Source organism: Lontra canadensis, unplaced genomic scaffold (genome assembly GCF_010015895.1).
Source record: "Lontra canadensis isolate GAN:19392208 unplaced genomic scaffold, GSC_riverotter_1.0 scaffold45, whole genome shotgun sequence".
Classification (NCBI taxonomy): domain Eukaryota; kingdom Metazoa; phylum Chordata; class Mammalia; order Carnivora; family Mustelidae; genus Lontra; species Lontra canadensis.
Genome location: NW_022631039.1, coordinates 11,365,667 through 11,391,367, shown reverse-complemented (window position 1 = coordinate 11,391,367; position 25,701 = coordinate 11,365,667). Strand labels below are relative to the sequence as shown.

Genomic DNA, 25,701 nt, shown 5'->3' with positions numbered 1-25,701 from the left:
AGAACCAGTAAAAAATTATAGCTACAGATTTGAAACCGAGCTTTCAGCCAGCTTCTGTCCACACAATGTTCAGAAAAAAACTAGCATTTTTCCTGCTACAGCATACATAAAAGAGACTGTCAAAAGACAGTATGGGGAGCAGAAGGATCAAGCAGCCATGAAGCAGTTCTGATCTACACTTTTCCTTCACCACTTGACACACTAAATGCTAGTTAGGATTGCAATAAAAATGATGATTAAGATTTAAAAAGAAATCAGGGGCGCCTGGGTGGCTCAGCTGGTTAAGCATCTGCCTTTGGCTCAGGTCATGCTACTGGGGTTCTGGGATCGAGCCCCACATCAGTGGGGCAGGTGGGGGGCAGGGGTAAGGTCCCCTGCTCAGCGGGGAGTCTGCTTCTCCCTTTGCCTCTCCACCCACTTGTGCTTGCTCTCTCTTTCCCTCCTCAAATAAATAAAATCTTAAAAAAAAAATTAGAAAAATTAAACTTTTTATTTTAATACAGGATTTGGTTATACAGGTGCACACATTATATATAAGTCATAAAAGAAAAACTATCAACAGATATTGAACTCTAGGTGATGAAATGCATGCTGAAGTATGTAGGTATGGGGCAGTGTGTTGATTTTCTTGTGATTTATGTATCACAAGAATGTATCATAATGAAATCTAAGAATTATATAAGAAATAGAAGAGAAATGCACTGATGGACAGAGGAATGGGTATGTGACGAAGTGGATATAATAAAATGTTAACTTCTAATAGTATTGCTGGTAGATACACACGTGATCAGTGTAAAATTCTTCTGGCTTTATGTTTGAAAATTTTCATAATAAAATATTGAAAAAACAACAACCACTACCAAAATGATACAAAGAATCCTGGCCAATTCTTGTTTCATCTTAAAAACTTGCTTTGTAAGACTAAAGATATGGAAGGTTTGTTTTTTTGTGGGAAGAGACGCTGGAGTTACAACAAAAGAAGTTAAATATAGAATCCAAAGCGACTCAGGTTGGGAAAACCCATTGAAGGGGTAAGTGTATTCTGAAATCCTATTTTCCTGGCTGGTCTTTAAAAAATGGGTCCCAATAAGGCATTTTCTTACCACAAAGATGAAAAAAGCAGAGGACTTTGAGGCAGACTGCAAAACAAAGAGCACAACACTTGCCTTTGTCTCATCTTGGCTGGCAAGCAGGCTGCTACTGGGATTGATAATGACTCGGTCTTCTCTCTTTGGATAGTCTGGATTTTCCAGAAGAAAATTACAAAGTCTGCAAAAATAAATGATGTTATTTTCACAGTACTTCCAAATCCCACACCTGCCATTGATTTAAATACAATGTTTGAAAAATAATGTGCCTCGTTATATGCTATGATTGGCCTATTAAATTGTTTGCAGATCAGAAAAATGAAACAGACAAAAAACAGATATACTTAATTCCTATTTTTACTTCTAGTTTTAAAAAGCAATAAACATACTAATTAATGCACACTTCCCTGTTCGTCAGGTGTCAATGTCATGAAGTCACTGAAATTCTTACTGGTTGAACTGTATGAAGCTGGGAAATTTAGATGAAAAGTATCTACAGTCTGTGAGAAAATTGTAACAGACAAGGGATGGGAAAATGTATTCACATTCGCAATTAAAAACAGTTCGCTCCACTCTGGAAAGCAGTATGGACGTTCCTTAAAAAGTTTAAAATAGAGCTACTGTATGACCCAGCAATCGCACTACTGGGTATTTACCCTAAAGATAAAATGTAGTGATCTGAAGGGGCACCTGCACCCCAATGTTTGTAGCAGCAATTTCCACAATAGCCCAACTGTGAAAAGAGCCCAGATGTCCATCGACAGATGAATGGATAAAGAACATGTGGTAAATATAATACATACACACACATCAGAATACTACTCGGTCATCAGAAAAAAAAAAAAGAGAAATCTTGCCATCTGCAACGATGTGGCTGGAACTAGATATTATGCTCACTGACATAAGTCAATCAGAGAAAGGCAGCTATCATATGATCTCACTGATATGTGGAATTTAAGAAACAAAACAGAGGCTCATAGGGGAAGAGAGGAAAAAATAAAACAAGATGAAATCAGAGAGGGAGACAAACCATAAGTGACTCTTGATCATAGGAAACAAACTGAGGGTTGCTGGAGGGGAGAGAGGTTGGGGGGTTGGGGTAATTGGGTGATGACATTAAGGAGGGCACGTGACGTAATGAGCACTGGGTATTATGTAAGACTGATGAATCTTCTGTTAATTCATTAATACTTTTTGTAACCCTCTGGTAGTATCGGTCCCCATGAAGAATTTCAGTGACATTCAGTTTGCCCAGCTGCAAGGCTGAAGGAACAGACCGTGTCTGCTTAAGAACAGACTCTCTTCACGCCAAACGCATAGCTTTGTCCCTTTATCACTATTATGAAACACGTTTAAAGGTAAGGATATAGAGTAACATAACACGTGCTGATACATCACTGTCGACTGAACGAATATTAACCAGCGAAGTCCCTCACCCTGCGACAACCAAATACAACATACTGAGCTCTTGGGATGACGCCACAGAGGTGAGGACAGGCTGGGGGGTGTGTAGCTCTCACTGCTTCAGTAGCAGGAAAGCTTCTCAGTGCAAAGGGTCATGGAGATTCCCCACTCCACCTCTCTCCCTTTCCTTGCTCCTGCAGGTTTTTAGGATGACTCCACCCCAGGATTCTTGAATCCCTTCTTCCCAGGTCTCTCCTGTCCAGTACCAACAGTGGAGCCTTTAACAGAAGGACAGGTCCCGCAGGAAGAGGAAAGAAAAAGCACTCCCCTCCAGCTCTTCTTCTCCCCCACAGGGGAGAAGTGGGAACAGAGTCCGGGGGTGGGCGGGCTTCTTCAGCAGCTCCTTCTGCAGGTTATACAGACCTCTGTAGGCTGACCTGAGAATTAGCCACACTACCAAGAATCTAGTGTCCCTGGGGAAAAGCCTCAAGGTCGAAACAACTCTGTTCACATGCACATCTAGACAAACTACAACCCAGATGTGGAGCACCTCCTTCATTTCAAACATGCCTGTTTACAACGTTCTGGTTAAGTGCGGCTACCACAACCCAATGAAAGGCCAGATATCAGGAACTTGGGGAAAGATAAAAAGGTCACTCAGTGAAGAATCTTCTTTAACAGCACAGCTATCATGGGTGCAGCCAGTGGCATCTACGTGGGGCGCACGGCAGATGATCTGCTAGAGTACTAGCAGAAAGAAAGTATTACAACTCCTATTTTTAAAAATCTCATCCTTTACAATTTTCTACTTTGAAGTATTTTCTAAAGTACATGATACAGAATTACAGCATATGACACAGAAGTAGAATAGTAGGTGTAATTTCTAGAAAACAAAACAAAAGCCAACCATGTATTAGGGGTTCTTCTCTGACCAATTCATTTCGTATTTTCAGTATTAGGAAGATCGCACCCAGAAACACTGCAAGAGAAGGAATTCCACATGGCAGAAATCAGAGGTTTGTGTTCGGTTACTTACTTATGTTTCAATCTCAAGTCAAACTTGTTTGTGATGCAATATATTTTTAAATAATCTGTACACCTGACATGGGGCTCAAACTCATGATCCCAAGATCAAGAGTCGGAGGTCCTTTACTGATTGAGACAGAGGCCCCTGGAAGCTCTCATTTTTTTTTTTTTTTAAGATTAAAAAAAAAATTTTTTTTTAATTCATTTATTTGACAGAAAGAGATCACAAGTAGACAGAGAGGCAGGCAGAGAGAGAGGAGGAAGCAGGCTCCCTGCTGAGCAGAGAGCCCGATGCGGGGCTTGATCCCAGAACCCTGAGATCATGACCTGAGCCGAAGGCAGAGGGTTTAACCCACTGAGCCACCCAGGCGCCCCTTTTTAAAAGATTTTATTTATTTATTAGACAGAGATCACAAGTAGGCAGAGAGGTAGGCAGAGACAGAGAGGGAAGCAGGCTCCCAGCTTAGCAGAGAGCCTGATGTGGGACTCGATCCCATGACCCCGATATCACGAGCCAAAGGCAGAGGCTTAACCTACTGAGCCACCCAGGTGCCCTGGAGGCTCTCATTTTGAACTGTCAAAGTCATTTGTATTTTAATATCTTTACCCTTACCAACAGAACTTTCTTGAAGGTTAAATGATATTCAGTGGCATAGGTAATTAAATACAAAGTTTCTTTTCTGTAGAAATGGAACTATAACCCAAGACATCAATATGTACAGCCTGGGGCAAAGGCAGTGGGAGGCTTGTCAGAATCAAATCTCCCCACCCATGTATATTATTTCACACCTGATCTGACCTGACAAGCTGAGGGGTCTCAAGAAAGCACTGCTACTAAATGAGCCGGGCTAGTATTCCAAGCTTTTATTCCTTAGATAGCTGCTGCTGCCTCGATCTAATTTAAGATTCACCACATGTGAGTGAAAAGTCTTAGTAATCAGCTCAAAGAGATTACCAGCACAGGAGGTTGGTTCTCTGGTGAATAAATCCCTTGTGCTAAAATGACCAGATGGTTATGTCTATAGGTGATTTAAAGATTGCACATAAAGTAACCGAGAGTGTCAGCCACCCACAATGCCAGCTTGCTCAACTCTGCTTTGTGCCTCCTTTTGGGTCTGTATTAACAATATTTAGCTTAGCTGTTGTGGGAATTAACACCTTAGGTCCCAAGAGCCCAGGGATAAAAGTCGTAACAGGAAACTCAGAAGACTACAGGTGTGAAAAGATTTAATACAATTACCACACAGTCCCCTTTCTTTGGATTTCACAAGTATTTTTATATGTTTAAGAATGAATATTTGAAGGGCGCCTGGGTGTCTCAGTGGGTTAAGCTTCTGTATTCAGTTCAAGTCATGATCTCAGGGTCTTGGGGTGGAGCCTGGCATTGGGCTCTCTGCTTGGCATGGCTTCCCCCCCGCCCTGTCTGCCTCTCTGCCTACTTGTAATTTCTCTGTGTCAAATAAATAAAATCTTAAAAAAAAAAAAAAAAAAGAATGAATATTTGCATCTGAGTGATGTTAAAGGCATAGAATAAGTCCCTAGGAAAAAGGATATGTATGAGACTCAGGAGGTAAGAGAACAAACTGTCACAGAATCTGTCAATTTCACAGAAATTAATCCTGCAAAAGTTGAAAAATAACACATTCACATTTGTAGAATGAGCGGGAAACATTAAAGTATATTAAATTTCTAAAGGGTTACTTTAATATTTACTATATATTATTAAAAAATACTTAAACTTGGCATTTCCTATTCAAATCCGTATTCTACATTCTTCAGTATATCCTACAGTATTAGCTACATGTGCTGGGTTTATACTTAATCATTTATGTTTTCCAAATGGAACAAAACAAGTATTGCATTTCCTAATCAGGAAAACATGAACAACAACAAAAGAATTCAGTGAGAAAAGGTGCAAACAATTCACACGAGAAATACAATTAGTAAACAAATACATGAAAAATCCCATGCAGCCCCCCTTATCAAAGAAATAAACAGTAAGCTCCCTTATGCCTAGTTAACACCACCATTATGCATCATCACTGAGACATTACTAAAGCAATTCACGTACAGCTCCAACAGCAACATAAAGTGATATGACTCCACTGGAAACCTATGGGGAAATATGTTTCAGTGACCATGAATTTGTTAATAATGTCCAACCCTGAATTTTAACTTTTAGGGTTTCAGCAGGTAGTGAGTATACAGAAAGAAAAGGGAAAGTGCCATATAGAAAATTATGTTCCTTAGAACAATGTGAAAACGAAGAACAAAGTATTTAGCAAAGAGGAAAACTCAATAACTATTATTAAAGGTGATCATTATTAACGTCACCATTATTTCATAAACAAGATATCCAGAATTGCATCAACTCTCTGAAAAAAACGGTGTTTGCATTCCAAGAAGAACTAAAAGCTTGCATACAAATAAAATTAGTTGTTTTTTAGTTGAGGGGAAGTCGAGATACTTTTTATTGCAAAAATGTACTAGATATTTCCGTTCAATTTTCCTATGAATCTAAAAATGCTCTAAAAACAAAGTTTATTAGTTAAAAATAATGTAATTATGAAGTCATTACTTTCATTTTTAGTAATGGCAGACCAATCTTCCCAAAGATGAGAAATAAGACCAAAAATTCAGAAATAAAAAATTTCTGCTTGAAAATATCAGTAGCCAGGGGCACCTGGGTGGCTCAGTCAGTTAAGCATCTGCCTTCAGCTCAGGTCATGATCCCAGGGTCCTGGAATTGAGCCCTGCATTGGGCTCTCTGCTCTGCAGTGAATTGTCTTCTCCCTTTCTCCCTCTCCCTCTATGCTCTCTCTCAAGTAAAAAATAAAATCTTAAAAAAAAAAGAGAGAGAAAGAAAATACAGTAGCCAACAGGATGGCAAAGAAGGCCAAATCTGGTAAATACTGGAGGCTCGGGAGGGACATGGAAGAATGGTTCAAAGGTGCATCATTTGTGAAAGCCAAAAAGTGGAAACAACTCAAATGCTTATCAAAAGCAGAGGGAAAAGTTATAGGATTTTGATACAAATGGGATACCACACAGCAATGAAAATGAATGAACTATAGTTATACAGAGCATGGGTAAACCCCAGAAACATAATGCTGAGTGAAAGAAGCCAGTCACTAAAGGATAGAGACAGCATGAAATCACAAAATCTTCAGTATTCGAAGATGGTGGCAATGTCCTTTTGTTTTTGAGGATTTCTAGATGGTAGTTACATGAATGTCTGGTTTGTAATAAATTATTAGGCGTGCTATCTTTATTTTGTGCATTTTTCTGTATGTGTATTACAGTCCACAATAAAAAAGGTTTTAAAAATGCTGACTATTGGGGCGCCTGGGTGGCTCAGTTGGTTAAGTGACTGCCTTCAGCTCAGGTCATGATTCTGGAGTCCCAGGATCGAGTCCTGCATCAGGCTCCCTGTTCAGCAGGGAGTCTGCTTCTCCCCCTGATCCCCTCCCCTCTCATGCTCTCTCTCTCTCTCACTCTCAAGTAAATAAATAAAATCTTAAAAAAAAAAAAGTACATCAAATTAAAATTAGAAGTTCTTAGGAGTCCAAACCTAAGTGAAAGTGAAATCCCAGATAAGGAAAGCTAAACAGAAGCAAGATTTTCCTGAGTGTACTCACCAAGTCACTTACATATTCAAAAAGAAAATAAACGTAATGATAATCATCTTCTTAAGTCCTTACTTCACAGGGCACAGAGACAAAGCTCACAGGCCATAAGGAGAAACATGCCTTAATACTGATGATGAGTGGATGGAGAGGAAACAAAATGCACTCTGAGAATTTGTGAATATTATACCCAGTCCTCATCCAGGACTAAATTCTTACTATCTCGATGACTCAAAGCCTTACAGACAACAATCTAAAGGATAAAGTAGTGTTAGACCAACACTGCCCCTAGGCACGTGCTGAAAGACAAAGCGAATTCTTCCTGAAGGAACCATTTCTATCAAAACCCCAAGAAAGAGCTGAGGGTCAAAATTTACAAAATGCACAAGGAAAAGAAGATACAAAGAGTCAGCAGAAACAACAGTATAAGGGTCACAAGGACCTCAAGTGTCAGAATGATCATACTCAGAACACAAAGAAGCTATGTTTATTGTGTTTAAAGAACTAAATGGATTAAAAATATAGGCAAAATAAAATGACACTAGAAAAATGATCTGGAGAATTACCAATAAGGATGCCAGAATGAGAAGAATATACGAAATGGAACTAAAAACACTGTGGATGAGTTTAGTGGCAGATTACACCCCACTAAAAAGAAAATTAGTGAGCTAGATGATTGCCTTGAAGAAATCATCCAGAGTACATCACAGAGGCAAGAGATGGGGTCAAGAGCCACAGAGGACGGGGGAGAAGTGGGACAGGAGGATGAGAACAGGATTATTTGAGGATATACTGGCTACTGAATTTCTAGAACTGAGGAATGTCATCATTCTACCACCTAGGATAGCCTATGTTTTGTTTTGTGGTTTTTTTTTAAGATTTTAATTATTTATTTGACAGAGAGATCATAAGCAGGCAGAGAGGCAGGCAGAGAGGCAGGCAGAGAGAGATCGGAGGAAGCAGGCTCCCCACTGGGCAGACAGCCTGATGCAGGGCTTGATCCCAGAACCCTGGGATTTTGACCTGAGCTGAAGGCAGAGGCTTTAACCCACTGAGCCACCCAGGCTCCCTGATAGCCTATGTTCTAACTGTACTGCCTTAGTGAGATACGCATTAAGCATAAAATAACTATAAAACATTTTTTACTTCACTCTGTAGTAGTCATCGGTAGTAACACTGCTACTACAATTTTATGTATATTGTAGGATAAAAAGTTGTATTAATGTTACTAGAAACTATATTTTTAGTGGAGGAACACATAAACATAAAATTTAGAACGACTGAGGGAGGGGTGCCGGGGTGGCTCAGTGGGTTAAAGCCTCTGCCTTCGGCTCAGGTCATGATCTCAAGGTCCTGGGATCGAGCCCCGCATCGGGCTCCCTGTTCAGCAGGGAGCCTGCTTCCCGCTCCCCTGCCACCTCTCTGCCTACTTGTGATCTTTGTCTGTCAAATAAATAAATAAAATCTTAAAAAAAAAAAGATTTTTATTTATATATTTGACAGACGGAGATCACAAGTAGGCAGAGAGGTAGGCAGAGAGAGAGGAGGAAGCAGGCTAATGTTAATTTAATTAACATTAATTTAATGTTAAACTTGAATGTAAAATTATGAACATATGATTAGAAAATCCCATATTCTCTTAGTATGTCCCCTGTAAGAGCTGACAAGTGATGACATGCTAGTGGCAAAAACCTGGGTTTCATGGATAAATAACCCTATTCCTGGTTTAGGGCAGAAATGTTCAAGGTAAGCCCAAGCAACTCTGTATTTCAGAAAGCAAGGACATGCTCAGACTAATAGGGTCATGTCAAAATGACTTAGATTCATCTTAAGAGGCTCCTACTGGTCAAACTTAGGATAATTCAGTACCAAAAACAAAAAAGGCTGTAACTGATTGTAAAATATCACTTATATAAAAACTTAAAAATCCACAGTAACTTAGAAAAAGACCAAAAAGTAAAAGGACAAAATCTTACAGAGGAACACCAGATAATAATCCAGGTGGTGGATATATGGGGTTCATCATACAGTCTTTCAACCTATGTTAAAAAATACTGGGGTGGCTCAGTTGTTAAGTGTCTGCCTTCAGCTCAGGTCATGATCCCAGGGTCCTGGGATCGAGCCCCACATCAGGCTGCCTGTTCAGTGGGAAGCCTGACTGTCCCTCTCCCACTCCCCCCGATTGTGTTCCCTCTCTTGCTGTGTTTCTGTCAAATAAATAAATAAAATCTTAAAAAAAAAAAAAAAAAAAAAAAAAAGAAGTGTTTACTTAAAAAAAAAAAAATACTGGGAGGAAAATCAGTGACATTAAAAAAATTAAGTGGAGGACTGTTCTAGATTAAGAAGCTAAAGAGATAAACACATTATAAAACTCTGACTCAATTCTGGTTTAAAAACTGGTCACAGAGGTGCCTGGGTGGCTCAGTCGTTTTAGAGTCTGCCTTCGGCCCAGGTCATGATCCCGGGGTCCTGGGATCAAGCCCCGAGTTGGGCTCCCTGCTCCTCAGGAAGGCTGCTTCTCTCTCACCTCCCCACTTGTGCTCTGCCTCACTATCTGTCTTTGTCTCTCAAAGAAAAAAAAAAAAAAAAAATCCTAGAAACAAACAGAAAACCAGAAACTGGTTAGTGGCTGTCCCTGGATAGAGGGCGACGGACAAGGTGGTTCCTGGCACCAACAGTCTTTGTATGAATTAGAAAAGAGCATCTCCTTTGGCTGCTGACCTGGGAAATGGGGCTTCTCCCATTTGGCCATGGCAGGGAAAAGCTCTCACTTGTACTCTTGGCTGAGTACTATAGTACTGGGCATAATCTTCTGAGGATAGAGCTTTAGGTATACTACCTCTTCTGTCTAATGGATGTGATCTGTATTAACTGAAAATTTTCTTAGTTTCAGTATTCTACTGTTCTTCACAAATTTACAACTATTTCACCTCTGCAGACTAGAAGGGGGGGGGGCAAGAGTGTAAAAGAGGAAGGACTTACTTGGTTTTTTTGGGACGCTTCAATTTTTTAGAAAATTGTAGTTATCATTTTTTTTTTTTTAATTTGACAGAGAGAGAGATCACAAGTAGGCAGAGAAAGGAAGGGAAGCAGGATCCCTGCTGAGCAGAGAGCCCGATGTGGGGCTCAATCCCAGGACCCGGGGATCATGACCTGAGCTGAAGGCAGAGGCTTTTAACCCACTTTTAACCCACTGAGCCACCCAGGCGCCCCTGTTTATCATTTTTATGATAAACACTAAAGAAAACATTTCCATGCACTTCTCCAAACAGGCAGAGTAGCTGCAGAACACTTTCTGTTACAAATAAAGGGAAGAAAATGTCTTTTAACAACCTGACCAGAACATGTAGTATCAGTGCTCAGAATTAACAAAACACCTTAATTCCATAACCATGCAGCACTAAGTAAAACCCAGAAAGTCTGTATATGACTAAAATTAGAACTCTTCTAACAGGATCATTAAAGGAAACATAATGCTAAATGAAATAAGCCAGTCACAGAAGGACAAATACTGTGTTATTCTACTATTATGAAGTTTCTGGAGTAGTCAAATTCAGAGAGACAGAAAGTAGAAGTGTAGGTCCCAGGGGCTGGGGGTGCAGGGGTGGAGGATAAGGAGTTACTGTTTATGGGGACAGTTTCAATTTGGGAAGATGAAAATGCTCTGGAGATGGTGGGGATGGTTGTGTAAAAATGTGGAGATACTTAATACCATTGATCTGTATACTTAAAAATGGTAAAAACCATAGATTTTTATATTATGTGTATTTCACTACAGTAAGAAAAACAAAAGGCATGTGGTGTACTTACACATTCAAATCATAATAATTCTTCAAATGAATTATCTCCTCAATATACCCATTTGCGACATCTGGAAATCTTGCTTCCTGAAAAGGGATAAAAACATTATTTTTCATCCACTAGAATGCTTTCAAATTGCAATAAAAACCAGATGGCAAAAAGTAAAATAACTCAAGACGAGAGAGAGGCTGTAAGGCAAGTCTGTGCCCAAACTTAATGTGTCTACATGGAGTGTGGACTCCAGAAAGGACCCTAGAGATTACCTGGTCCTCTGCCACTTTGCGTATCTGTTCTTCACTCTTTCAATTAATACTGAACACCTCTGCCCAGGCCAAAGGAGTCCAAAAAGGAGAAAGTACTACCTCTTAAGATGCACATGAGCTTGTGTGCCAGACAAAAACACCCAGGGGAAAGGTCTGAAAGCCTGTTCAAAGGCAATGAGCAGCTGAGCCAGAACCCACAGCCCTGCATTACACTCTGCATCAGGGATATCCAACAGAACTTCAAACAGTGATGGAAATATTCTATTCTGTGCTTTCCAGTATGGTAGCTCTCTGGACCCATGTGACTACCAGGCACTTTAAATGTGACTAGTACCACTGGAAACAGAATTTTAAAATTTATCTAGTTTTAAGGCACTTGAACAGGTACATGAAACCACCACACTGGACAGTGCAGCTCTAGGTAATCTTATTCTTCAGAGTCTTTCTTCTGTTTTATGTATCCAGCTCTAGATCCCTGATGAAAATGAAGTGCCCCCACCACCCTGCTGTGATTTTGCAGTAAAAGAAAACCCAGTACATTTAGTGTCTGTAATTACTCACTTAAATAAAATAAAACTTACTGTTTCTTTCACTAAAAGTGCAACGAGTTCTTGATCTACCTCAGTAGCTTCCTGCCCCCAAAGGTTTTCCAAATTGGGCTCCTGAGATCCTTGGAGTGGAAAAGCTGGCCCGGGCTCTTCATCGTCTATTGCTAATTGTTGGTCTTCGAGCTCTCCTAGAGGATGGGCAGGCTGAGGAGAAGAGGGGCCTGGAATCCCATCCTGTTGGGGTTCTGGTCTTGGAAAAGCTGGTCTTGGAAAAGTGAGCCCCGGGGGTTCATGCTGATACAACAATGGGCCCAGTTCTGCTTCAGGCTGCCGTTCCTGAGGAACAACCTGGTTTGTTATCTCACGGGGCTGTTGGTTTAGGGACTGGAAGTAAGGATGGTCTAACCAGCAGTCTTCTTCGATGGCTTGATCATCCAGGATAGCAGTCGATTCTTCAAGGTTTGATAAAAGCTCTGTCTCTGAATCTTCAGATGACTGGTTCTGAGTGTCCAGAGGATCGCTGTCTGGTGAAAGAAGGCTACCTTCTTCCAAGATAACGATTTTCTGCTCTGACCTCGGGTTGATGATGTCATTTGCTGTTTGGTTATGACTTGGTCCAGGTTTGGGTTCTCTTTCTGTTTGGCCACTTGGCTTAATGAATTCAGAAACTCCAGGAGGCCCAAGATCCAGAAATTCACCGTAGTCATCCTCAGAATCATCCTGTGCCCCAGAATCAAACAATGAGCTGTTACACACTGAAAAATAGCCGTTCTTATCTGATTCAAAGGCTGCTCTAGACTTTTTAGGCCTTTCTTCTCCCAATCTTTTGAGATCTTGCCACTGGGCAGCTGGTTTGATGAGATTGGGTCGTGATGTCTGAGGTTTATTTGTCTAAGAAAAAATGAAATTTTAATAATAATTCAATTTCTTTCCTGGATCTATGTCTCCTTGTGTAATTATGTTGAGCTCTGGAGACAGGACAGGAAAGAAACAAAACCCAAAACACCCTACCCCACAAAACCTACTCTTCTTAACATTTCTCTTAACACCGAAATTTGATCACAACTCTAAGAATCAACACAGCCAATTCATAGACTGGAACCTGAGTTCTAGTTTGCTTATATAGTTACACATAGTTTATATATAATAAAATTTATATATATAAAGTTTAAAAATTGATTTAAATTATTAAAAACTTATAAAAATCTACATATATAGTTTATATAGTTACAGCTATAATTTCACCTGACACCACCAAAATGCAACTGCATTGCAGAGGAAATAATGAAAGAACAAGAAAACAGCAGAACAAGGATTGTTCAAAAAACATGAAAACAATTTAAACCTCATCGGTAATTAGCAAAATGCAAATTAAAAAAGGATCTCCTCCACCCCCTCATAAGACTGGCAGAGCTTTTAGTTAGGTAAGTCAGAACACTGATAAGGATGTGGGAAAACTCTCAGGCTATCATTCACTGCTGGTGAACTGAGGAGAGCAATTTGGCATTACTGATTAAAAATACATATCCTTAGGATCTATCAATATAACCTTTTTATATCTATTCTATAAACCCTTATGTAGCTAAAGGGCACATATTTAATAGATATTCACTGCCACACTGCTCAAAACATAAAAAGAAAAAAAAATCGGAGACATTCTACAGTTTATGCCCGAGAAAGTGGTTAAATTAAAATGGATGTCCAATTTTAAGGTAATGGAATAGAGGTCCTCTGTCCCTTCTCTTCTCTGAAATCACCCCAATCCAGGCAGAAGAATGAGACACAGAACTGAAAATCTTTGATGAAACCAGCAGACATGTGCAATCCCAAATCACAGCATATAAGAGAAGGAGCCAATAAATGCTGTGACCGAGGTAGAACTACAGATTTCCGGCAAGGAAGAGAAAGCTTCAGAAAGGCAGAAAGTTTTCCAAAGATGGTGGTGTGCCCTAGGAGGACAAGACCAGTGCCTTGTTTGGAACATGGGGAACGGCCACTCCATTGACAGGAGTTTCTGAGGATCTTAGACTATAAGGGGACAAACACCTCTGTAGGGGGGGCAGGCTGTCAGTGACACGGGATGGACAGAAACTTTGAAATGGGCTTCTCTGGAGCCAGCAATCTCTGCCAGGTCCTAAGAAGAGAACGCTAAATAAATGTAAGTCCATGTGCACAAACACTCCCTGCCTACGCACCTACACACACCCACACATACCCATACACCCACCCACCCTTTGGTAAGACAGAACTCCCGCTAGCCAACAACGGTCCCTGAGCCTTTCCCCAACATAACTGCCTGGTCCAGGAAAAGTTCAATTGCATTCAAAGTTGAGTAATAAAAACCTACTAGAAACTATAGAAAGATACCCAACTTAAAAAAAAAAAAGAAATGGCAGATGAATAACACAATTAGAAAGTTAGTACTACACAGCAGGTAAAATAATGACAAAACAGAAACAAGAACACAAATTAGTAATATAATAATTATCTCTTTAATATAAATGTTTTAAATCATGGTTGAGTAGAAATAAGATAATTGTCAAAAAATGGGAGGTGAAGTAGCCAGGGGTCCAAAAATACACTTAAAGCTGATTAATCAACTGATACATGTAAGCACAGCATATGAAACTATAAAAGTAACAGCAGAAGGACTAAAAAGAATAAAACTAAGGATAAAAAGCTTTAAAAAAAAAAAAAAGTTTTCAAACTACCAGCTACACCACAGCCCCAAAATAAGTAAAAACAAAACCTCCTTGCATGGAGCACTGGGTGTGGTACAAAAACAATGAATACTGTTATGCTGAAAATAAATAAATAAATAAATAAATAAATAAATAAAACAAAAACAAAACAAAACCTCCAAGATGCCAGGAATATATAGTGAAAGATTATTCTTTAAAAACAACTTATGGGGTGCCTGGGTGGCTCAGTGGGTTAAGCTGCTGCCTTCGGCTCAGGTCATGATCTCAGAGTACTGGGATGGAGTCCCGCATTGGGCTCTCTGCTCAGCAAGGAGCCTGCTTCCCTCTTTCTCTCTCTCTGCCTGCCTCTCCGTCTACTTGTGATCTCTATCAAATAAATAAATAAAATCTTTAAAAAAATAAATAAATAAATAAATAAATAAATAATAAAAACAACTTATGGGGCGCCTGGGTAGCTCAGAGGGTTAAGCCTCTGCCTTCAGCTCAGGTCATGATCTCAGGGTCCTGGGATCAAGCCCCGCATTGGGCTCTCTGCTCAGCAGGGAGCCTGCTCCCCACCCTCTCTCTGCCTGCCTCTCTGCCTACATGTGATCTCTCTCTGTCAAATAAATAAATAAAATATTTAAAAAAATAAAAAATAAAAACAACTTAGTTATTTTTGAGAGACAGCATGCGAGCACATGAGCTGGGGAGAGAGGCAGAGGGAACCTCAAGCAGACCCCTTGTTGAATGTAGAGCCTAACAAGGCTTGAGCCCATGACCATGAAATCATGGTCCAGGCTGAAATCAAGAGTCAAATGCTTAACTGACTGAGCCACCCAGGTGTTCCTGAAAGATTATTTTTAAAAGAGTAAAAATGTAAAGCAAAATAATTACAAGAGAACTAAAAACAAATTATAATAGTCACATTTTATTTATTTATTTTTTAAAGATCTTATTTATTTATTTGACAGAGAGAGATCACAAGTAGACAGAGAAGCAGGCAGAGAGAGAGGGAAGCAGGCTCCCTGCTGAGCAGAGAGCCCGATGTGGGACTCGATCCCAGGACCCTGAGATCATGACCTGAGCCAAAGGCAGCGGCTTAACCCACTGAGCCACCCAGGCGCCCTAATAGTCACATTTTAAATATAAATGAGAGGTGTCTTGCTAGCTCAGTCAGGGGAGTGAAGGACTCTTGATCTCAGGATCACGAGTCTGAGCCCTACCTTGGATGTAGTGATTAAATAAATAATTTAATATAAACAAGATCAATGCTCCTATTAAATTTAAAAGTCTCTTTAAAAAGATCCCCTAAAGCAAAACCCAACCACACACTCACATATAACCAAGTTATTGGCACACAATGATTCAGAAAGCACATGGTTAAAGACAAAAAAATGGACTTCTTTTAAAAAAAATTTTTTTCATTTATTTGACAGAGAGAGAGATCACAAGTAGGCAGAGAGGCAGGCAGAGGGAGAGGGAGAAGCAGGCTCCCCACTGAGCAGAGAGCCTGATGTGGGGCTTGATCCCAGGACCCTGAGATCTTGACCTGAGCCGAAGGAAGAGGCTTAACTTTCTGAGCCACCCAGGTGCCCCTGGACTTCTTTTTCTAGTAACAACATACTAGATCATTCAGAACAACGCTTCTACTGAGTAAAAAGCAGAAAACTTGGGTCAAAATATAAAAGCAACATCAAACATCTACTTGAAGGCCTCAGAGATATAGTGGGACAGGGACCAGGAAGTAGTAGTCCAGTAAAATGAGCCCCACACTGTAGTACTTTTCTCTTATAGCTGCATTTGCTAATTCCAGACCCAGCTGAAGAGGAGAAGATAAACAACACTTCTGACATCCTTACTGAGGAGCTATGGGCACCAAAGGTGGCATTTAGAACTCACCATGGGGAAGTGTTCTGGTAAATCTCAAGCTCAGGGGTGAACTGGAGGTGTGCTGGACCTCTCTGGAAATGAATCCTTGTTTGGAGAGTTTAAATCCCTCCATCTGAAATTGCTCGTTCCCCAACTGTATTTGAAAAACAAAAGTGAGGGGCACCTGGGTGGCTCAGTCAGTTAAGCGTCTGCCTTCAGCTCAGGTCGTGATCCCAGGGTCATGGGACTGAGCCCCGCATCATGCTCCCTGCTCAGTGGGAAGTCTGCATCTCTCTTTGCTCCTCCCCTGCTCATGCTCTCTCTCAAATAAATAAAATCTTAGAAAGAAAGAAAGAAAGAAAGAAAGAAAGGAAGAAAGACAGACTCAGAGGACAGAGAGAGAAGAGGTTTAATTTTTTTTTAATAGACTAAAAAAAAAAATACCTTAAAGAATTTATTTTGTAGGAAAGTGTCACAGAACAAAACTGGTATTAAAGTGACAAAAGGGGTGCCTGGTGGCTTGGTCGGTTAAGCATCCAACTCTTGGTTTTGGCTCAAGTTGTAATCTCAGGGTCCTGAGATCGAGCCCTGTGTTGGGCTCCATGCTCAGTGCAGAGTTTGCTCGAGATTCTCTCTCCCTCTGCCCCTCCCCCACTCTCTAAAATAAATCAATCTTCAAAAAAAAAAGAAGTGACAGAGGGGACATCTTGGGGTCTGGTTAAGTGTCTGACTCTTGATTTTGGCTCAGGTCCTAATCTTGTGGTTGTTGAGTTCGAGCCCTGCATTGGGCTCCATGCTGGGTGTAAAGCTTACTTTAAAAAAAACAAAACAAAACAAAAGTGACAGAAAATCTAAACATGTTAATTACCACAGAGGAAGCGGAGTCAGTTTCAAAGAACTGGTCCTCAAGAAAAGCAACAGCCCAAATGCCTATAGGGTAAATTCTATCAAATCTCTAACACGTAACTCCGATGTTATTTAAAATAGTAATGTCAACACAAAGAAGAGGAAGGAAGAAAACTTCTAAATTATTTTCATGAAATCAGAATCAATCATGTTTGTAAAAACCCTGTCAAAGACAGCAGAGGTGCACACATATACACCTACAGGCCACTCTCCCTCATAGGAACTATGGAGAAAACTCTAAATAAAATCTTAGCAAATGGAATCCAAGGGCGTATTACCATTACATTATAATACCATTACCAAGCACAGTTGATCCAGAGATAGCAGAAAAATTTATATTAACAGATCGAAGAAAAATTATATGACAATCTCCACAGATGCTGAAATGGAATTTGACAGAATTCTATATTCACCAATAAAAACTTAAAGTAGATGGCTATTTCCGTAACATACTTTAAAAAATGGTATCTCAGCGTGCCTGGATGGCTCAGCTAGTTAAGAGTCTGCCTTTGGCTCAGGTCATGATCACTGAATCCCAGGATCCAGCCTTGCATCAGGGTCCCTGCGCAGGGAGGAGTCTGCTTTTCCCTCTCCCTCTGCTCCTCCCCTGCTCATGCTCTCTCTAATAAAAATCTTTAAAAAAAAAAAAAAGGTAACTCAAGCAAAAACCTACTATCTCACTTAGCAAAGAAACATTAATAAGTATTCCCATTTATGTCAGTGGATATTTTTCTCACTCCTACTCCTATTATTAAAATTTTTGAGAAGGCATTATTTAATATAATTAGACAAGATATAGACAGAAATAACTGGAAAGGAAGAAACTGCAAGTATCATTATTTGCAGCTGCCATCCCTTGAGAGGGTCATAGGGTCAACTGAAAAACAACTATAGACAATAAAGATTAGGTGAAATTAATATAAAATTAATATAAAAACCACCACACTTCTAAATTTTAAAAAAAATGGTTAGAAAGTACAGTGGAAGAAAAGATACCATTTACAAAAGTGACAGAAAAGATAAAATAACCAGGAAGAAACTTAACAAAAAATGTTTAACATTTAAACTAAAAAAAAAAATTCAATATGCTCTAGCGGAGAGATATAAAGGAAGGCTAGGCCAAATGGAACAGAAGTTAGAAAGGGTCAGTATTATAAAAAATTTAAGTTTAACAATAAGGTTTGTTTTGAATTTCATCATCAAGCTACCTACTGGAATTAGAAAAGCTGAGCTCAAAATTTATATAAAAATATTAAGCACAAAGATATCCAGGATGATTCTGAAAAATGTAGAGTAAAAAGGGGAGATACACTACAAGAAGGATTTAGTAATTCCAACAGTGCAGACCGGTGCACAAACAGAGCAATAATGCAGAAGTTGAGAAACTGACCAAACATTTGGTTTCAAAAGTTACGGGAGCATCAGTCAGAGCAGAAAGGGGCTATTCTCAGAGATGCACGACCACAGCACACACAGAGCCACAGTGCAACAGAAATGCTGCTCTCAAGCTGTCCTACGAGGTCCCAAAAACCACTAGCACAGGGCCGAAGAATCAGATCACTAACTTGCAATAATGCCTCATCATGGTAAGTTAAGAAAACTCACTTCTGTCAGGATGACATCATCATCCAGGTCCTCATCGTCGTGTTGCTGAGGAGCCGGGGTGACCAGCATAGGAACCCCTTCCTCATCAGAGGAGTCAGATATGGTGATGGGTCCATCTCTGAGATTGATCCAGTCTAAAAGGAGGCAGAGAACATGGTTACCAGGAGATGAACATGATCTTCAGTCTTTTAATTCAATTTTGGCATGAAAAGGGTCCAGCTTAAAGCCAAATTCATGGCTACTGGAGTGTTAGCTTATCTCCTCAAGCAGCACACATGCCCAAATATTCACAGCTAGGTTTCTGTGGTGAGCTTTGCCAATAATACATTTTGGGAATCAATAGAGAAAATCTAACAACGTTATCAACCTTTTCTTATACTAGGTCTGAGAAATCTGTTGGTGAAATCTTGACTGCCAGTTTTTAAAAAGTGAAATCACGGTCTCCCACCTCATCTCTATTCTTCCCAGGGAATAAAACATTGTTTTATTATTCAACTGACTAATCTGAAAAAACTTTCACTCAAAACTAATAAAATTTTCATTTAATTTGTTCACCTTAGACATAAACTTTAGATACAATTTATACACAGTTCAATATTTCAAAAACCCATTTATCATCTATGACCACAAACAACAGAAACTTTCTAATTTCTTTTTATTTTTTAATTTTATTATTATTTTTTAAGATTTGAGAAAGAGAGAACATAAGTGAGCGCTGGAGCAGGTGAAGGACAGAAGGAGAGGGAGAAGAGAAGCAGATTCCCTGCTGAGCATGGAGCCCAATGTGGGGCTCAAACTCAGGACTCTGAAATCATGACCTGAGCCAAAATCAAGAGCTGGACACTTGACTGACTGAGCCTAGGTGCCCCATCCTTTTAAGTACAGCTAGAGTTAAGCTATCTGGATATAGTAATTATGTTGGAAGTTTCTAACTCCTTTTATTTGTCTGAGAACAGAGCATGCTGGGGCACCTGGGTGGCTCAGTAGTTAAGTGTCTGCCTTTGGCTTGGGTCATGATCCCAGGGTTCTGGGATCAAGCCTCACATCGGGCTCCCTGTTTGGGGGGAGGCCTGCCGCGCTCTCTCCTACTCCTCCTGCTTGTGTTCCCCCTCTATCAAATAAATAATAAATAAATAATAAATAAATATCTTTTAAAAAAGAAAGAAAATGGTACTTAAAAAAAAAAAGAAAATAGAGCATGTCTATGAATTACTAGGTAACAGAAACTGTTAATTTTTTTCTGCCTGGCTCATGGGAACATTAAAGGTTAAAACAGGTAAAAAAGAGCAAATGCATTTGAGAGTCCTAGGTTAGAGAGGGGAAAAAAAACACAATGAGAAAAGAGGCACCATCAATTACAAATCTTGAAATTTCTCCATTAAAGCTCTAATATCTTTCTCAAGGCAAATGCCTCATTTATTTTTACGGTATCCAACAATTTGAAAAGCAATCTAAAGTCAATTATCTAACTTCATCCCTGTAACAGAGCTGTGGTGAGCCAGGGACAGCAGTCTGTTGAATCTAAGGTCAGACTACCCGGGTTCGAGTCTCCGCTCCACCATATGAAAGCCGCGTGATGCTATTACCTAACTTCCTCAAGCATCCACTTCCTCAACATTAAAAAAAAGTTAACAATGATGGCTTGAGGGGAGAAGGCTCACACCCACAGCCTACAGGGTGGACAGCCAACCAGAGATAGCCCAATTCATGACAGAATTCCACATTTTCCTGAGTGTTCCTGATCATTATATTCCTTTGGTCATTTTCAGATACTGAATAATTTTTGTTTTTGTTGTTGATTTTTACGATTTTGCTTAATTTTCTTTGGAAGAATCTAATTGGCTTTATTAAGCAATTCTTGATTTGGGCAACACCCCATCTAGCAAGCAGAATGGAGTGTCGGACAATTTCGTCTAATTTTACCACTGGTTTTGGAGAGAATGTCAAGCTCAGTCGGCCATTCCAAAAAAACCCACCCTGTGGAGGTCCACTATGAAGAGACACTAAGGCAGAGGCACCAGGCACAGGGTCAAGAGAGTGCCAGGGCCAGTGCAAGAGCATAATGAACAAGCCTCCGGCCGCCTTCTATTGCTTCGCTCCCAGAATGCTGGCAGTCTCTGATTCCTGAGGTAGGAAATGTACATTCCTCTCTGCAAAAACTGGCCCAAGAACAGAACACTTACTGACACCCTTGGAAGACCCAATGAAAAAGCTGGCTTGAAACCTATCATCTCAGAGTGGAAGCCCAATGGTTGACAAGATTATTCCCCAACGCACCATATATAAATACATTAGCCTTTAAAAAATTAAAGTATAACAAAATCTATGAAATAAATGTCAAACTCTATGAATTAATCAAAAGGCCCATACCTGAGTGACCATCACCAAGGTCAGTAAATACATTTCTAGCACATTAATAGTCTCCTAACTCCACAGACTAGTTCTGCTTGTTTTTTGAGTATACATTCATCTCTGGCTTTCTTGCAAATATCAGGCCCACGCATCCATGCTATGGCATGTGCTGTAGCTCTCTGCTGTATGTAATCCACTATATGACTCTATCGCAAGTTATTTATTTTTCTGTCAATGGACATTTGGGTTAGTTCCAGTCTTGGCTATTTTGGATAACACGGTCTTGAACACTTTTTTTAAAGAGAGAGAGGGAGTAAAAATCTTAAGTAGGCTCCACGCCCAGCACGGAACCCAACTTGGGCTTGATCCCACGGCCGATTATCATGATCTGAGCCAAAATCAAGAGTTGCACACTTAGGTGACTGAGCCACCTAGATGCCCCTAATGCTGTCTTGAACACTCTTATGCATGTCTCTTGGTATACTCATTTTAGTTGGGTACATTCTAGGAGGGAAGTGCTAAACCATAAGGAAAGCATATGTTCAATTTCAGTGGACAACGCCAAATCATTTTCTCAATTGTGCTAATATACACTCCTGCCAGCAGTGTGGGGTGGGATGGTACCTGTACTTCATGTCCTTGGTGGAACATAGCCATGCTCATTCATTTATATATCATATACAGCTGCTTTCATCTTACAATGGTATAGCTGAGTAACTGCCAGACAGCATAAGACTTCCAAGGCAAAAACAGTGACTATCTGACTTTCAGAAGTTTGTGGGGTCCTCATTTATTCAGTTTTCTTCAAACATGATATTAGATGCATCTCATAAGCTTCAACAATTTATATTTTCATTATCACGCAATTCAAAATATTTTTATTTCCACTGTGATTTCTTTTTTGAACCGTAAGTCATTCTGAAATGTATTCCTATGTTCCACACATAGAGGGATTTTCTAATTATATTTCTGTAATTGATTTACAACTTAATTCCAACATGGTTAGAGAATATAAGCTATATGATTTCAACCCTCTGAAACCTGGATCTTGTTTTGTGGTCCAAAATGGCCAATTTTGTTAAATACGTTGGGTGCAATACTCCATTTATGTCTATTATGTCAAATTTGTTGATTGTGTTCTATATTCACACCAATGTTTGTGTATGCTTGCTCTGTTAATGAAAGTAACATGTTTAAAATCTCCATTATAATTGTGCATTTACCCATTTCTTCTTTTAGTTCTGTCAATTTTTGTTTGTGTATTTTCACAACATGTTACTGAGTGTACAGAGATTAGAACTGTTTTATCTTTCCGGTCCATTGACCCCTTTATCATTATAAACTCTTTATTTATTAATACTTCTGGCTAAAGTGTCCCACTTTATCTGGTAATACATAGATGTACCATCTCTTTTTTGTGCTATTTGCATAACCTTTTTCTATTCCTGTACTTTTAACCTTTGTTTATTTTACCTTCATTTTTTTTTTTAACTTTTTTTTTTCTTACAATTTTATTTATTAGTTTGACAGAGAGAGAGCACAAGCAGAGGGAGTGGGAGAGGGAGAAGCAGGCTTCCCGTAGAGCAGGGAGCCCAAAGTGGGGCCTGATCTCAGGACCCTGGGATCATGACCTGAGCCAAAGGCAGATGCCCAACAACTGATCCACCCAGGTGCTCCTTACCTTCATTTTTCTAAAAAGATTTTATTTATTTATTTGACAGAGAGAGATCACAAGCAGGCAGAGAGGCAGGCAGAGAGAGAGAGGGAGAAGCAGGCTCCCTGCTGAGCAGAGAGCCCGACGTGGGGCTTGATCCCAGGACCCTGGGATCATGACCTGAGCCGAAGGCAGAGGCTTAACCCACTGAGCCACCCAGGCACCCGACCATTACCTTCATCTTTAAGTCTATTTTTACTGGGTATGGAATTCTTGCAACTGAATACTACACGGCAATTAAAAAGGATTTAATTTAATGCAACATGGCAGAATCTCAAAACATCACACTGCACAGAAAAATTCAGGCATAAAGAATATAGACTGTATGGTTCCATTTATATGAAACTGTATAGTGACAAAAAACAGATCAGTAGTTTCCTTAGGCTGAGAGTAGGGTGAGGACTGACTGCAGAGAGGACAAAGAGGAACCTTTCTGGGATGACAAAAATGTCCCGCATCATGAATAAAGGGGGTGATTACATGGGTATTTTCATTTTTCAAAGCTCACTGAACTATATCCTTAAAATGTGTGCATTTATTTAAGTAAATTATACCTCATAAAGCAGATTTAAAAATAAAGAAATCTACAGGAGTTGGCACTATAAAAATTATTAATATGGCTCATAAAAGCAAAACTCTGCAATCCTGAAAAAAATCCTCATGCAGAGTGCAAAATACACAAAACTTGTCTAACAGAAAAATATACCTCCGAAGTGAATAATTTCCCCAAAGGAATTAGTTGTTCTGAAACCCTGTTCAAGTATATTTAAAACCCAGTTAAAAGACAACTACAACATTAATTTGATATACATGTTTAAAAGATTTGGAAACGACCCCATATACAAATTATAGCTAAGATTTAAAACTTTCTGAATCGTAATAAATTACGGCTCTCTTACTACCAAGCTAGAATAAACTCTTCGTAAAATCCTTAAAAATTAGTACTTCTTTTGCATTAATAATTTGCATAGTTTAAGCATTTTATTTTTCTCTATTTGCTTAATAAACTCTGTTCAACTTTAGGGATGCCTGGGTGGCTCTGTGGGCTGGGCCTCTACCTTCTGCTCAGGTCATGATCCCTGTTCCTGGGATAGAGCCCAGTACTGGGCTTTCTGCTCAGTGGGGAGCCTGCTTCCCTTCCTCTCTCTCTGCCTGCCTCTCTGCCTGCTTGTGATCTCTGTCAAATAAATAAACAAAATCTTAAAAAAAAAATCTGCTCAACTTTAAATATTCTCTGAAAGCCAAATGTATATAATTTACCCTCTACTGGGAAAAAAAATCATCTTCATAAGCACAAAATATTAACCATGGGAAAAAAACCTCAAAAAATATATAGTACAATTTCTTCCATGGAAATTAAAAAAGATTATATTTATTTGAGAATGTGTATGCACTCAAGTGGGGAGGGGGAGTGACACAGGGAGAGGGAGAATTAGACTCCTCACTGAGCAGGGAACCCGACTTGGGACTTGATCCCAGGACCCCAAATCGTGACCTGAACAGACACTTCACTGTTTGAGTCATCCAGGAGTTCCCTTCCATGGAATTTATACTTGCGAAAAATACTTTTCCTATTCAGCAGCATGAATTTTTTCCTTTCAGCCTAGGTGTAAATGTAAATTCTGATTTGACAGGAAATTTCACATGCATTTAGGAATGTTACAGAAATGCAGGCTCCCTTCCCTTTTTGAATCAATGAACTTCCCCAAATTTTAAACACTGTACAATGAAAGAATATATATTCTAAAATTCCCTATAAGGCAACCAGAATTTTTTGGGAAAAAAAATTAAGCATCATATGAAGGGACAAAAATGCTATAGCAGCACTTTCAGATCATACAGCCCTGGAGAAGCACTCCTTTGAAGACCCCATTCCTTCAAAAATGGAACTGTCACAATTCCCACACTCCCACCTCTTAAGATCCAATGACTGCACATTCACAGATTATTGTGGCTTGCTCCTTAATAGCTTTAATAATCCACTTCTGATGAAAGATTCTTAAAACTTCATTCATGCCAGTATGTGTCACCATCTGACACAAAATTCCAGTCTAATGAGCCCATTACACCAGATGTTTTGAGGTCTAAAAATGAAATGTCTCTGGGGTCCACATGGTGCAAAACAGGTTCATTTTAAAGAAACTATGACTATACCATAAAGAGAAAAAGCAATAATAAAAGGGAGAAAGTGAGAACAAACACTTACCTTGTCCCCTGTGGCAGTGAAAGTTGTTCAAATGAATGACTTCTTCATTATTGTTTCCCTCTGCCATTTTCAAATGCAGACATACACATATGTGCTTGCTAATATCTAAACATGGTGACTATCTGTTCAAAAGGGTCTGAAAAAAAAAAACAAACAAAAACAAAAAACACCACATTAAGAATGAGGGATTGTCAGAACTCTTCCCAGATATTTGAAGGTAGCATTCTAAGCTTATGGTGAAACCACTGATGGGAAAAATAAAAGAATGCGTAACTAAAAAGCTGATGGGAGGGGGGAGAAAAAAAAAAACAACAACCTATTATTATAAAAGAACATAACCTATTATTGTAAAAGAACAGAGGAATAAAGGATCAAATAACAAATGGAACACATAAAGAATAAAATGAACTTAAAAACTCAATCACAGGGGCGCCCGGATGGCTCAATGGGTTAAAGCCTCTGCTTTCGGCTCAGGTCATGATCCCAGGGTCCTGGGCTCGAGCCCTGTGTCGGGCTCTCTGCTCAGCAGGGAGCCTGCTTCGTCCTCTCTCTCTGCCTGGCTCTCTGCCTACTTGTGATCTCTGTCAGGTAAATAAACGAAATCTTAAA

General features: G+C 39.6%; 1 protein-coding gene across 4 annotated transcripts in view; it reads right to left on the bottom strand.

Moving 5' to 3' along the window:
- RNF216 (ring finger protein 216) overlaps nt 1-25,701 on the bottom strand; it is a 141,012-nt gene that overhangs the window by 100,203 nt on the left and 15,108 nt on the right. For 3 of the 4 annotated variants that reach the window (XM_032872746.1, XM_032872749.1, XM_032872747.1), the window contains exons 2-6: nt 25,093-25,228; nt 18,821-18,954; nt 11,790-12,647; nt 10,955-11,031; nt 1,167-1,269 (exon numbers count right to left, since the gene is read on the bottom strand). In XM_032872746.1, coding sequence (XP_032728637.1) covers nt 1,167-1,269; nt 10,955-11,031; nt 11,790-12,647; nt 18,821-18,954; nt 25,093-25,159 — 1,239 coding nt within the window. In that variant the 5' untranslated portion in view covers nt 25,160-25,228. The remainder of the gene's footprint in view (nt 1-1,166; nt 1,270-10,954; nt 11,032-11,789; nt 12,648-18,820; nt 18,955-25,092; nt 25,229-25,701) is intronic. The other variant, XM_032872748.1, reaches the window with a different exon arrangement.